This window comes from Tachysurus vachellii, chromosome 8 (genome assembly GCF_030014155.1).
Source record: "Tachysurus vachellii isolate PV-2020 chromosome 8, HZAU_Pvac_v1, whole genome shotgun sequence".
NCBI classification, from domain to species: Eukaryota; Metazoa; Chordata; class Actinopteri; order Siluriformes; family Bagridae; genus Tachysurus; species Tachysurus vachellii.
In genome coordinates, this window is record NC_083467.1 from 342,501 (window position 1) to 357,380 (window position 14,880).

At 40.4% G+C, this 14,880-nt stretch overlaps 1 protein-coding gene across 2 annotated transcripts in view; it reads left to right on the top strand.

The window, feature by feature from the left end:
* The window catches only part of nlgn4xb (neuroligin 4 X-linked b), a 22,028-nt gene extending 7,510 nt beyond the window's left edge, over positions 1–14,518 (top strand). For both annotated transcript variants that reach the window (XM_060875628.1, XM_060875629.1), the window contains exons 3-6: positions 560–718; positions 9,233–9,418; positions 9,533–10,322; positions 10,571–14,518. In XM_060875628.1, the coding sequence (XP_060731611.1) occupies positions 560–718; positions 9,233–9,418; positions 9,533–10,322; positions 10,571–11,429 (1,994 nt within the window). In that variant the 3' untranslated portion in view covers positions 11,430–14,518. The remainder of the gene's footprint in view (positions 1–559; positions 719–9,232; positions 9,419–9,532; positions 10,323–10,570) is intronic.
* Positions 14,519–14,880: the final 362 nt, after the last annotated feature.

Genomic DNA, 14,880 nt, shown 5'->3' on the forward strand with positions numbered 1-14,880 from the left:
TGGCATGACTAAGTCTGCTCCTGATGAGCCTCATGCAATATGGAGGATTTTGTGTTCTGCATTGAATCTGTAGATAGAATCATCATTTGAAGTGAGGATCCGTCCAAGGACACTCGGCATCTGGCCCACGTGGGCGAGCGTGTTAGTGCATGGGGGAGTAAAGGCCTCCGATCAAGGACCTATGTTAACACAGATACTCACAGAGTCCCTAGGTGTGTGTGTGTGTGTGTATATGAGCGGGGTGTGTGCGTAAGTAAGTATACACTTATGCTAATTAGTGTAATGTAAGTCTCTGATTTATAGACTCGGGTTTATACTTTTCTGAACCCCAAAATCGTGACGTTACTAGACGATCCCACTCGCCCTGTAATAAACGCAGCATTGTACAGACTTTTCTTTGTTCTTCTTCACTCTTTTTCTTATAGAAATAATTAACAGATGACTGTCTCGGCTGTGAAATAATACTTACACCCTGTGTTTTACAACGTTTCTTTTCATTTTATTGGAATCACTTGGCTAGTTTTCTGCTCTCAATAAATAAATCACTTGGCGATTGCAGACGTAAGCGGTGACGAGGAGGACGCACTCAAACCGGTCATGGTGTACATCCATGGTGGCTCTTATGTCGAAGGAACAGCGAACGTGATTGACGGAAGCGTCCTTGCCAGCTACGGTGATGTCATCGTCGTCACTGTAAACTACCGTCTGGGGGTTTTAGGTATGTACTTTAATGTTTCTTCCTATAAGGTTAGAGTTCTGATTGCCTTTACAATATTTCTTAAATAATATTATGATAGCGTTCATCTTGGGTGCAGAATGTATTCAAAATCTGGGTATCTGATGGTAGTTCAGTAAAAATACAGTTACAGGTTAGCAGGGCGATGCATTACACCAAGTTTCATGATTGGACTCAGGGATCCTTAGAAACAGCTACTTGAATTTTAACCTATGCACACATCCTTTAAATCATGTTACCATATGGCCGTCAAAGGCAGAAGTTGGGTTACATGATTTAAAGGTGGGGTCTCCGTTGTTTGAAAGCCAATGTCGACATTTGAAATCACCAAAACAAACACGCCCCTAACCCAAACGGGTCCCACCCCTGTATCGATAGCTCCGCCCACACATACATACGTAACCCAGGCAACTTACAGAAAGAAATGTGTCTTTATCATAGCTGAAGTGAAGAACAATACGATTGTAGATAAACAAACAAGCAAAAATGACACACAAGCATAATCATGTAAAGGACAAAGACATATATTAGTTCTGTGTAACAAAACAAAACCAACGTTACTCACCTATCGAGAAGGAAAAAAGCGCCTCGGCGTCTTAAGTAAAGTTGGTCACATATTCACAGATTGGAGTTTCCTGAGTCAATAACTCCTGAGCTAAACACTGTTACTACACAAAACACGGTTGTAGCTGCGTCTCTACATTACTACGATAGAAAAGAGGTGTTATTTGTGTAGTAACAGTGTTTAGCTCAGGAGTTATTGACTCAGGAAACTCCAGTCTGTGAATATGTGACCAACTGAACACTCTCTCCGCCCATATTGACAAGTCACACCCCTTTCTGCTCATTGGCTACACGTTTGTTTTGATTTTTGTTTATTATTCGGCCCGACTCAGATTTCTGAAGCATTTCTCAAAAATCAGAGACCCCACCTTTAAAAGATGTGTGCAGAGGTTAAAATTCAAGTAGCTGTTTCCAAGATAAAACCAAAATCCATTGACACTATTGTTAATGGTTTTATACCAAGTAGCAAGTTGTACTGACACCAAAACCCTGATGGCTATCAGCTTGTTACCGCAGACACGTTTCTGCAATACACAGTGATGCCTTTTGGTTTGAATAACTCACCTGCTACGTTTCAGAGGCTCGTTCTCTTGCTCTTGTTGGTGTACGACTTGTTTGATTTGGTCCTGTTGAGATCTGTGAGTTCATTCAGGTTCATTTTGATGTTGAACTTCAGGGTTGGACATGAGGGCTGGTTATGGAACAGTTTGCTCTTTGAAGGTAAGAGTTAAGGCTGTTTTCTGTTTTAGGAAATCTTGTTTTTTACAGAGGGCTTAGTATAAACATTTCTGTGTTTGTTACACACTGACGCTGAGCCCTGCTACTACCTTCAGATGCTCGCTCGACTGTCAGCTGGCCTTTTATACTCTCAAGGCCTTGTTTTGTTCTGCTTTTGTTTTGACTGCCCGTCATTTTACTAGACGTTTTACTTTGAAGTTGAAGATTGTAAGTGGTACAAAGGGAAGAGCATAAAAACGGGGTCGATCATCCTGTGTGCGTCTACTCATAAAAGTTCAACAAGTATCAAGTTCAGTACTCTACAATAAAGAGAAAAATGTTGCTTTACTTCTGCAGCACTTTAAGGTGATGCTATAATGGGCAAAGGTCTTTGACTGGGCACAGGTTTGTTTTAGACACAAAACTACTCACAGGACAGTGACTGGAAAAGAGAAGCCTAAACATTAAGAAGTCACCAGAAGAACAACAGGAAGTAAAGAGAATGATGCCAACATGGAGGTTTTGACTGTTTTGTGTTGTGTTGAGTTTTGTAGTTACACACTATATCTAGTGTTTGTGGTTCAGTCCATTGTTTCATGTCTTGAGTGCCTTTGTTTGTGTGTCACATCTTCAGTCCCCACTTTGTGTGATGTTGACCATAGCTTAGAGAATCAGATCGTCATGACAACTACTATATATTGTACCAAATTTCAGCTCCACCATGTGAACAGTTTCTGACAAACGTGGAGCTCCATGTGGATGAGCGTAGCCCAGAGGACGCACTGGTCTTCAGTATCGGATTAAAAGCCCTTTTGAGAAACACTTTACTTTCAAGCAGCCTGTGAACTGTCTGAAGACTAAAGTGCCCAGTGAATTGCTTCAGCATCAATAAGACATCATTTCTGAAGTATTTGTGTGCTTCTGCTTTGTAGCCGTGTCACTTGTGTGGCCATATTGTGTGGCACAAGTCTGACAAAACTGTCACACAAATCACCGTGGAAAAAATGTCTGTCTCGGAGGAGACAGTAAGATCTGTAAGTCATTTCAGTACGCTGAACATGTTGCTCAGAAAATCAGGTTAAACACTTCCATCACTCGCGTCTGAACAGGAACAAAAAAAAACATGAAGGTTATAGATTAAAGTTTCGGGTGTAGGAAATGACAGAAAGGAGAAGAGCGCTGAAGCAGCAGCACCCAAGGCATCACATTGTCAGTGAGGTGTCAGTGCTATAAGACTGTATGAGGGCCGATCGCCTCCAAGATACAGTCTGATGGATAATTTGATGTCACATTAGTTTACAGAGATGAAACAGTACAGTACTCTAATTGTGGTGCGTGTACTCAGTAACTAGCTTTTTAAACGATCTATCGTAAAGGAGCTTCAGCTGCTTATTCCTGTGTGAGGTGAGAATGGTTTGTACTGGAAGGAGTGTGTGTGTGGGGACGAGCTGGAGGGATAGAGATTAACGTGGAACACCTCAGACATTATTCCACTTACATTTCTGTGATCTTTCTTTCTACTTCTCCGTGAGCACTGAGCTGATGATGTGTACCGCTGTGAGTAAAGCTAATTAAAAGCTGAGCAGAGAGCGAACAGTGTTATTTGTATTTTAAACTTTTTTACCTTACATTATTGCCCTTCCAAAGGAATGCTTTTTCTACTGGTGCCAAAACCTTGGGGCTACACTGGAGCACATGGAGTCTCTGCTGCCCAAGAGTCTCGTCCTTAGCCAAACTGCAGGAACAAAATCATCAAATGCTCCAGGAGATAAAACCCTTGTATTGCTTCCCACCTCCAACATGAAGTTATTCACCAAATGGCACGGGTCCTTTGAGGGTCCTTCGAGGTCACACAGCAGGATCAGGAAGTTTAAGTTTTATTGAATGGAAATGCACAGACAGGCTTCATCGGGTCAAAAAAGTGGAAATAGAGAGTTGTCTCAAATCTGTCAGTTCTTCACCTCTTGAAGACAATCCCTACTCTGATCTCCCTAATCTCTTCACTGGATGAGTTTTCTCTCCCCTTCCCGGATGCTCAGATCTCCACATTGTGTGTTTGTGTGCAGTCTTATTTCTAGCTTGAGGACAAACAAAAAGTGGTTTAGAACAAAGTTGGGGATATGATAGTGGTTTAACAATGTGACCGGAGGAGCAATATTGTGCTTGTGTCTCTGTCGGACAGGGCGATATGTCTGTGTGTGAACTGCTGAACGCTCTTCCTAAATGTGATGCCTGTTCACTGACTCATATTGATGAGCCCTAGATTAGAACATGTGGCTGTATTTGGGCCATTTGCAGATTCTTTTCTTGCCAACATCAAGCTCTTCAAACTCTACACCAGAAGATGACATCAGCTTTGAGAAGGATCTGTACACTTTCTTCTGAAATTTCAATTAAAATCCACTTAAAGAAAAGAACTGATTATAGGATTATAGAATAAAGGAGCTAAAGCCACAGGTGATCTAAAACCTGAATTTGTTTTCATCTAAAATGTCTAAATGAAACTGTAAAGAAAAGATTTCACGTGCATGAGTTTTCTCTAACTTGAATGCTACTGTACATTTTGTCAGATTCATCAGTCCTAAAGCTCCAATTCTTACCATCCTTACACCTTTTGGGAGCTGCTTTCATTTTGAATATAGTAATCACCAGAATCCTTCAAGAACCAGCTCACTGATGCTGAGTCTAAAAATAACTGCTGAAAAGTATCGTGCTAATTACGAACTGCTGTAAAATTCTGCACTTCAAATGGAAGTGATGTCAGCAACAAGGTACGATGGTAAATACAAGATGGCGGTGACTCTGGTTAATTTCTTGGTGACAGGCTGCTGGTACATTTAACAGAAACAAGACCATAAGGATGTTAGTGCTGTTCATTTATGGCCATATTAAGGGTCAACTAGCTCTGTGGTCATAGCATTGTGCTAAAGCATCTTTAAAATAGACAATGACTCTATTTGCATCAGTGTCTCTTAAGGAACCTTTGAACAGGTGAATCAGACTGAGGAACAGAGTTGTTCTGCTTTTCAGACACAGAGTCCATGTCGGATCAGCCAGAGTCTCACAGACAGACCTTCTGTGCTGGTGATGTTTGTGTCTGAGATATATCTCAGGCTTGTGGACTGTCCATCATGCAGAAAAAGAACAACAATATGCACAGATTCCACTGCACTGGATCATTAAGCACTGGTCAGTCCTTAACCCAGGCCACTTAATTACTTATAGCTTCAAAATATTGGCACAGGTCTTTGTGTTTGTACCAGATTGGACAGACATCTGGTGGCTTCCACTCTCAAGAGCTGCTGGGAGCTGAGACTTGGAATTGATGTAAGAAATGACATTAATCATTCTATTCCATACCTGCCATCATGAGACACCTCAAATAAAAAGAGTTCAGGTAAAGGTCAAGGTCTACCACAGCTTCCTCTTATATTCCCAGGAGTCCATCCCACCTACTGCTGATGAAGCATGGAGGGTTATCATTTCTCTTGGCATGCTAAAAGGAATTGTAAAGGCACCACATGAGGAGTAGATCAGGGACAAAATGTGTCCAGTGTGCACTTATAGAGTCACGATGCTCTGTTGCCTTGGCAGTTTTTCTCGGTGGTCCTGCTCCTGGTCCTGCTCCTGGTCCTGCTCCTGGTCCTGCTCCTGGTCCTGCTCCCGCCTAGGAGCAGACGTGGCCTGGTCAGTTCTGAAAAGAAAGTGAGGTGAAGGAACACCAGGCTGTGGTATAAAAGATGACACTTCAGCTGATCATTTGGTATCTTTGTTCTTTGTAAGAATATGATTATTCTTTATTGGTATTGTTTTCCTGAAGGTGTGTACGGCTTAGCAGCACGGGTCAGAGGCTCATTACCACACAAAAGTAACTGAAATAAATAAAAGTATGCTGATGACCCTGGAATAAATTGGTAGGGTGAAACTTCTGCATCAAAAAAAAGAGGGACTTCAATTAACCTTTATCAAAAGGCATGTGATTTATGTTTCATGGGTGAAGGTCACTTCATTTGCACTCGTCTCAAATTACAAGTGCAATCACACAAAGGATACAGGGATTTTGTTACGTCTCAGGTTATATCATTCAGTTATAAAACAAAAAAAATAGATTTTATTAAACATTGTTTTTAGCTTTTAAATTTAGGGATCTTGTACTAGTGCAGGCTTTTATGAATCATCACTAAAACACAAACTTCCACCAGTCACAGAGTCAGTCATGCTAACAGAGTTGGGATCAAAAGGTAACTTTAATATCTACGTGGAGAAAGATCCTCACTTTCAGGGGCATTCAGACGAATCACCTGTGTGTCGTGTGGTCCAGCACATCCTATAATGTTGGGTTTTATTTTATTATTGTTCTCTGAGAGTTGCTCCATGAGCACAACTTAAATTGTTACTCTAAGTACGATGACGTATTAATGTCAATAATAATAGTAACCTATTAAAATTGGCCTCATGATATAACCCAAAGTTAAAAGGTCCTTACTGATGCAGAAATGAAGCAATAACTTAATAAATGTCTTAATATCCATATAATAGTCCAGATGAAATACAGTGGTGTGAAAAAGTCTTGGCCCCCTTCCTGATTTTTTTGCACGTTTGTCACACTTTAATGTTTCAGATCATCAAACAAATGTAATTATTAGTCAAAGATAACACGAGTAAACACAACATGAAGTTTTAAATGAAAGTTTTTATTATTAAGGGAAAACAAAATCCAAACCTACATGGCCCTGTGTGAAAAAGTATTTGCCCCCTAAACCTAATAACTGGTTGGTCCCTTAACAGCAACAACTGTAATCGAGTGTTAGCGATAACTTACAGTGAGTCTGTTACTGAGGCTGTGGGGGAATTTTGGTCCACTCGTCTTTACAGAATTGTTGTAATTCAGCCACATTGGAGGGTTTTCGAGCACGAACCACCTCTTTAAGGTCCTGCCACAGCATCTCAATAGGATTCAGGTCAGGACTTTGACTCGGCCGCTCCAAAGTCTTCATTTTGTTTATCTTCAGCCATTCAGAGGTGGACTTGCTGGTGTGTTTTGGATCGTTGTCCTGCTGCAGAACCCAAGTTCACTTCAGCTTGAGGTCACGAACAGATGGCTGCACTTTGTCCTTCAGGATTTTTTGGTAGACGTGTGTAGCTTTTGGTGTACTTCACTTTGTCAGTCAGGTCTTATTTAAGTGTTTTCTTGATAGTGAACAGGTGTGACAGTAATCAGGTGTGTGTGTGGCTAGAGAAATTAAACTCACGTGTGATAAACCACAGTTATGTTTTAACAGGGGTGCAAACACTTTTTCACACAGGGCCGTGTGGGTTTGGATTTTATTTTCCCTTAATAATAAAAACCTTCATTTAAAAACTACATGTTGTTATCTTTGTGTTATCTTTGACTAATATTTACATTTGTTTGATGATCTGAAACATTAAAGTGTGACAAACGTGCAAAAAAATAAAAAATCAGGAAGGGGGCCAAAACTTTTCCAGCTAAACTGAATACAGGAACCTTCAGCTCAGCCTCACTTAACAAATTTAATAAAAATGAACCAAAAGTAAGGAAGTCTTTTGGATTAAGTTTTGCTCATGAATTCATGTAATATTAATGTTAATGAATGCTGTAAATGGGGTCAGTTATGGGAAGGTTCCTGAACAGCATCACTTTACTTCTGTATCAGTGAATTCAGAACTTTAGGAAGAAATGCCAGCTGCTGTTCCCAGGTATAATCGATCATACAGTCACATCTGACCCATTTAAAAACAGGACATTTATCAAATGAAGCAGCCATTAACTCTGAATGAACATTGACTAATGAATTTATCAGCATGCAGATGAACCCAACTGGAGGTTATTCGCAGCAGTGACACGACATTTACACCTGATTTAATGAAAGATGTGTTTTGTTTATTTGCCTGTTTTTTTTTTGTCATTTAGAGACTCTAACATCTCTGAAACAGAGCTGAAATATCATAGTGACAGCAATGATATCATTTGTCTCTATGTCATTTCTGCTCTGTGTCCGAGATGTTTACATTTACATTTATTACATATAGATGTTAGAACATCTCTAATATGTTCAGTCACCAACGTAATCCCTACACCATATAGGCCACGTTCACACTGCAAGTCTTAATGCTCAATTCGGATATTTTGCTCAGATCTGATTTTTTTGTTTGTCTGTTCACATTACCTTTTAAAATGTGTCCTATATCAGATACCAGTGTGAACTGTTTGCTGTTTCGAACTGACCCGCATGCGCAAACGAACAATAACAATGACGTCACACGCAGCACGCCGTTGTGCTAAAAAGTTGGTGAGGTTATGAAGGAACCCAATTATATATTAATAACTCTCCCAAGGCTTTCTGTGATCTGATTCATTTTTTACATAAAATCATATATTAGGGACATTACAAAAGCTTGTGGACCTGCCAGATTATCCAAAACCCAATCACATGGAGAAATATATGTTTCCTTACTGGAACATTCTATCCATCATACTGTCCATTAGGAGCATACAGTATATAACGTCATAGAATTGGTGAGAAGCTGTTTAATTAACACATGGAAGGAGTCTCCAGTGTCATTATCAAGGAGCACAGGAGCATATCGTATATTAAGTAAGGAATAATTTACTTGATGTGCTGTTAAATGAAAATAATGAACTATGGGGTAACTATGTACCGTGTACAAGCAAACATCCTCATGCTTCTGTAAGAGCATAACATGATAAGTGATTCCATACTTATTTTTTCCCCATCTTTGTAGACAGCATCTTTTTTCTCTTTCACACCAGACAGTCCCATAATTTGCTTTGTTTCTGCCATGTTTCTGTGGTCCTGTGTGATGGGCATACGTCTCTCAGATAACGTTCCTGGGATGCCCTTTGTCAGTCCCACTGTCTGACTGTTCTGGTGGTGGCTTCTATTTTTAAACTCCTCCAGGCATTCAAGCCTTTTCTCCAGTGAGTTTTCAACACAGGTGTCTATCGTTACTGGTCCTTGAAATCAGATTCTCACCCTTCTTCATTTTGGAAGACATTCAGTCCCTGCAGATTCCTTGTCAATGGTGTCTGATTTATAATTATAAGGGCACGGAGCATTCTGACTGTATGTGAACTGGCTAATGCTTCAGATGTTCATGAGCACTGGAATTTTTTGTATGATTATCATAATCTCAGTCATTTTAATGTCAAATAAACCACTGTACAATTTTTAGGGTTCTTGAGCACAGGTGATCAAGCTGCCAAAGGGAATTATGGACTCTTGGACCAGATTCAGGCTCTCAGATGGGTAAAAGAGAACATACAGGCTTTTAATGGAGATCCGCGAAGAGTGACAATATTCGGCTCTGGAGCCGGAGCGTCGTGTGTCAGTCTGCTGACATTGTCCCACTATTCTGAAGGTAAATTGCTTATTTTTAACTCCCAGCAATATCCACTGCATGATGTACAGAATATGAGCTGTAAAAGGTGTTCTGATTTAGTACTCATACAATACTGGTGTATATATTCTACAGATCTGTTCCAGAAAGCAATTATTCAGAGTGGCACAGCTCTTTCTAGCTGGGCCATTAACTACCAGCCAGCCAAATACACACGAATGCTGGCTGAGAAAGTAGGGTGCAATGAAGACGACTCTATGGAAGTGATCCAATGCCTCCAGAATAAGAACTACAAAGAGCTCATCGAGCAGAACATAACTCCTGCCAAGTACCATATCGCCTTTGGACCCGTAATTGATGGAGATGTTGTGCCAGATGACCCACAGATCCTGATGGAGCAAGGCGAGTTTCTGAACTACGATATCATGCTTGGGGTGAACCAGGGCGAGGGGTATAAATTTGTGGATGGTATCGTGGACAGTGAGGATGGTGTTGCTGGAAATGACTTTGAATTTGCCGTGTCAGACTTTGTTGATAACTTGTATGGTTATCCGGAAGGGAAAGATACCCTGCGGGAGACAATTAAGTTCATGTACACGGATTGGGCAGATAAGGAAAATCCAGAAACAAGACGCAAAACATTGGTTGCTCTTTTTACCGATCACCAGTGGGTGGCGCCTGCAGTGGCCACCGCGGATCTACACGCTCAGTATGGTTCACCTACGTATTTCTATGCCTTCTACCACCACTGCCAGAGCGAAATGAAGCCAGCCTGGGCAGATTCTGCGCATGGAGATGAACTTCCGTATGTTTTTGGTATCCCTATGATTGGTCCAACTGATCTCTTCAGCTGCAACTTCTCTAAGAATGATGTAATGCTGAGTGCTGTGGTTATGACCTACTGGACTAATTTTGCCAAAACAGGGTGAGTCAGCAGGAACTCAGTTATTGTGCATTTCATAATCCAACCATTCCATACCATTTCACACTGTTGATTCTGATGCATGCCCAGCTTGTATCATTTCAGGCTTACCATCTACAAGATCTTTGTTGGATCCATACTAATGGTAGAGCATAATTAACCATTCATTTATTCTTGAGGTATTAGAATTTTTGGTCAATTTTCTCATGTGTAAGAATTCAAGCTTAAGACATCTTTGCTGTGCTTTTCAGAGACCCAAACCAGCCGGTTCCCCAGGACACAAAATTTATTCACACCAAACCTAATCGCTTTGAAGAAGTTGCATGGTCCAAGTACAATCCTAAAGATCAGCTGTACCTTCACATCGGTCTCAAGCCACGTGTCCGAGACCACTACAGGGCCACCAAGGTTGCTTTCTGGCTGGAGCTTGTGCCACATTTGCACAACATCAACGAACTTTTCCAATATGTATCGTCAACCACCAAGATCCCTCCTCAGGATACGACTCCTTACTCATACACCAAGCGCTTATCCAACAAACTTTGGCCGTCCACCACCCGGCACCCATCGGTTCCTTCATCTAACACCAAGCAGTCCACGGACCAGCAGAAGAATTCCGAGCACGAGGATAGCTCCGTAACCATAGAAGCTCGAGACTATTCTACAGAATTAAGTGTCACTATCGCAGTTGGAGCATCCTTACTCTTTCTAAACATCCTGGCCTTTGCAGCTCTCTATTACAAGAAGGACAAGCATCGTTTTGAGGCCACTCGCCGTCCGAGTCCACCGAGGAACCTTGCTAATGATGTACAAAGGGTTCCAAATGAGGATCTAATGTCCTTGCAGATGAAGCAACTCGATCACGGCCACGATCACGATTGCGAGTCATTGCAAGGGCATGACATGCTCCGTCTCACTTGTCCTCCGGACTACGCCCTTACTTTACGCCGTTCTCCGGATGACTTCCCAATCATGACGTCAAACACCATCACCATGATTCCAAATTCTCTCTCTGTGATTCAGTCGCCATACCATCCTTTTAACCCATATGCCAACAGTACGCCAAGCAATACCGGCCTCCCACACGGACACTCTACCACTAGAGTATAACTCAGTGCCAACGACTGTACTTTACAAGCAGCAGATTATTATTTAAGTCAAACAGAGTGCACCTGGTTGTTTGGAGACAAGCACTAAAGGTGTTATTTTATTACTGACTACTCCATGAACTATCTCAAATAACCTGTATAATGTGAACAATGAATGTAATGATTTTCACATTTAAGGCAAAGCCAAGTAAGCTGAGGACTCTTCTTTAATCCCTAGCACTATGATACCCTGTATGAAAACCCATCGTTTCTGTCCTGATCTCTTTGCGTAGATTGTAAAGTGATCTTCTGAGATCCCCTCAATCCTAAATCACTGATATCATCAGTTTTATGATTGGTTGCTCTGGTAGAAACAATAGTAGCATTAGCCATGGTCATCATGGCTGTCTTTAGTACTGAGATCAATATTTACTGATCATTATTTATTGAGATAAAAGTTTTGCTATAATTAGGCTTGTGCAAAATTGATTTTTACTTCACCATTTAAGAAAAAATTTACCATCCAGTACCAAAAACAATCATTTCTTCTATTTCAGGTTTAAGGATTCTATAGCAATGGGTTTTATGCTAATGAACTCAAAGCATTTATGCTAAGAGCATAATAGATGATGGAAAAGGGGCGGGGCTTACAGTAGGTTTTGGTTAATTTAGGCAAGTCCACATAACCTACTTGAATCTTTCCAGACGAAGATGTTGATTGGCTTTTGATCTGTTACATGGTAACTTGTACTTTGTTAAATGTCAGCACTCCTACACAAATGTTCAGTGGATGTTGTGTAGAGAAGACTTAGAGAAGACTTAGAGAAGACTTAGAGAAGACAGAGAAGACTTAGAGAAGACAGAGAAGACTTAGAGAAGACTTAGAGAAGACTTAGAGAAGACTCAGAGAAGACTCAGAGAAGACTCAGAGAAGACTTAGAGAAGACTCAGAGAAGACTCAGAGAAGACTCAGAGAAGACTCAGAGAAGACTCAGAGAAGACTTAGAGAAGACTCAGAGAAGACGTGATGTTGCACAATCCTAATTATAATGTCTCCTCATAATGGCATTGTCTAAGCGTCCAAGGGAACATAAAGAGATCCAGAAATCATTGTTATTCTCATCCAGTTTAAATCCAGACAAAGAGATCAGAGTGCAGTGTAAATATCTGAGCCATGTACCGAGTTCAAATACTGTAAATCTTATGAGTTTAGCTCCTAAAATCTATTGCCCTTAAACAGGGCAATAATCCCATTTCTCAGTCCAAATACCGTTTATTTAAGAGTCTAAAGTAATGTATATAGCTTAGGATAAAGCACAAAATGAAGAAAAGGCTAGTGCTTGTATTGTTGCTTCCCTTCTAAAGACCCTTTGCTTCTCATGCAGACGCCGTCTATCTTTTCCGTTTCATTTGTTCTTAACATGCTGTTGGTGTTGTAGCTCTCATTCTCATGCTGTTCGCTTAACTCTGTGCCTCAAAGGCTAAATGTCTTTTGTGATTTTCAAAAACGTCCAAAAATTGAGAACCTACTTGTGTGAATGTCAAACTTTGCCAGTCCTCAGGAAGTGTCAACAGACATGCTGTCATTTATTTACTGCCGACACGTTACCGTGGAGACGAGCCGCAGGATTTTATAGCCCAGCTGTTTTTATCCACGTCCGCATTTTGTAGCTCGTTATACTGCAACGAAAGGTTTGATTTAAACCTGACCGCAGTTAGAGTTCCAGATTTTAGTACCATACACTCAGCTCTTGCTTCATTTATAGAGAAATTGATGTGTGATGCTCAATGTCTCCACCATTAAAGTCTCCCAAGGGCAAGGAATCAGAGACGCTTGTCAGAAGCATTCTCCCATCTGCAGTGTGTAGATGTCATACAGCACAGCCCTTTAAAAACACTGCTCTGAAATTCTTAACTCTTATCAGATTGATGCAATTTAGCAAAAAAAGGTGTTTTTTATTTATTTATTTTTTGCTAACCTTGAGACTTCAAATAGAGAGATGAGTTTTCCATCCCAAAAAGGTTCAGGTTTCAGACATGAAAGACTGAAAAAGGAAACAGATGCAAATAAACATCTGTATGGACCAAGCACCATTGTCAAGTCGTGCTCCTTGATTACTTTATCTTATCAGATCCTATTGGCTGATGATGGTTCAGCTTATTAATAATCAGTTCATAATGAAACCTCAGATACGCAGTCCACCACATTTCAGCTTGATCAGACTTCGGGGATCAGATCAGCTCAGTAATTTGACAGCTTTTTGTGAAGATGTGACATCAAATCATAGGACTAGTTCACAGATGTAGTTTTTGGATATTTGCTCAACATCTACGCTCTTGAGACGTTCTTGTTTGGTGGAAAAAAATAAGTTTTAACAGTAGAACTCAAGGTCAAGAGGTAAAAAGAAACATGAGCTACAGTGCCACCATCAGGCCAGTCTGACGCATGCAGCCAGACCAATATACAGCATATAGGAAGAAGAAAAACAACAACCAGAACAAATGAGACAAACAACATGGTCTCAGCATTTTAGGTGCTTGGACCCCTAACTATCGCTGAAGGCTCATGAGCTTCACAAACTCTCAGTTGCATGTCAGGGGGTGTGGCCTATTATACAGTTATTATATGCATTGATGATTATGCATAAAGATGGGAGAAAGAAGAGAATATTTTTTTTGTTTTCTCATTTCACCATTGTGTGTTTGGCTTCTGATGCTTAGATTGAGGGTTTTTGTTCTTTATTATAATGGCAGTCCTGTACATATTTAACCTTCTCCTGTATTTTTGAGCTGGATTTCTTTAATCTGAGGAGAGACTATATACTAAAAGTATTCTTTTAATCTACTATAAATGTCCATTGTATTCTAAGTAACAGTTCAAATTGAGCTGACAGTAAAGTTTTGTTGAACTCTGTGCTTGTTGTAGTAGGTCTACACCAGGACAGGTCATTACAGGTCAAATACAACTTCAGGCTTCACAGAGTAAAACAGCTCTGATGTGATGCTGGTGTTGTAACAGAGGAGTCATGTGATGGATGTGATTGTCTATAAGGAAACGAATAAACAGGACTAACAAACCTCTCGGCCCAGTGCAGAAATTCACATTCTTTGTTAGACAGCAGGTTCAACTCGCGGTTATTTTTTTTAAATGTTTGCTTTTGGCTCGCCGTGTATGAGACTTTTCTGTCATTTCTAAAATAAAAGTATAATAAAAGATTGTAGATCTTTCTTGTAGTTGTTATTTTATTCACTTAATGGCAACAGTAATGAAGAATTTGACGTAAACCCATAAATGTTGTTTATGACACGTTAATAACTCCCAGTGTGACATGTTGTGGGACTAAACACTGGTGATCTGAGTTACTGTCACCTTCCTGTCAGATCATATCTCTGGAACATTATGTTCCACAAGACTCTTTCAACATTTTCCCCCAAAACTTTAACACATAAAGCGACATAAACACCTACAATAA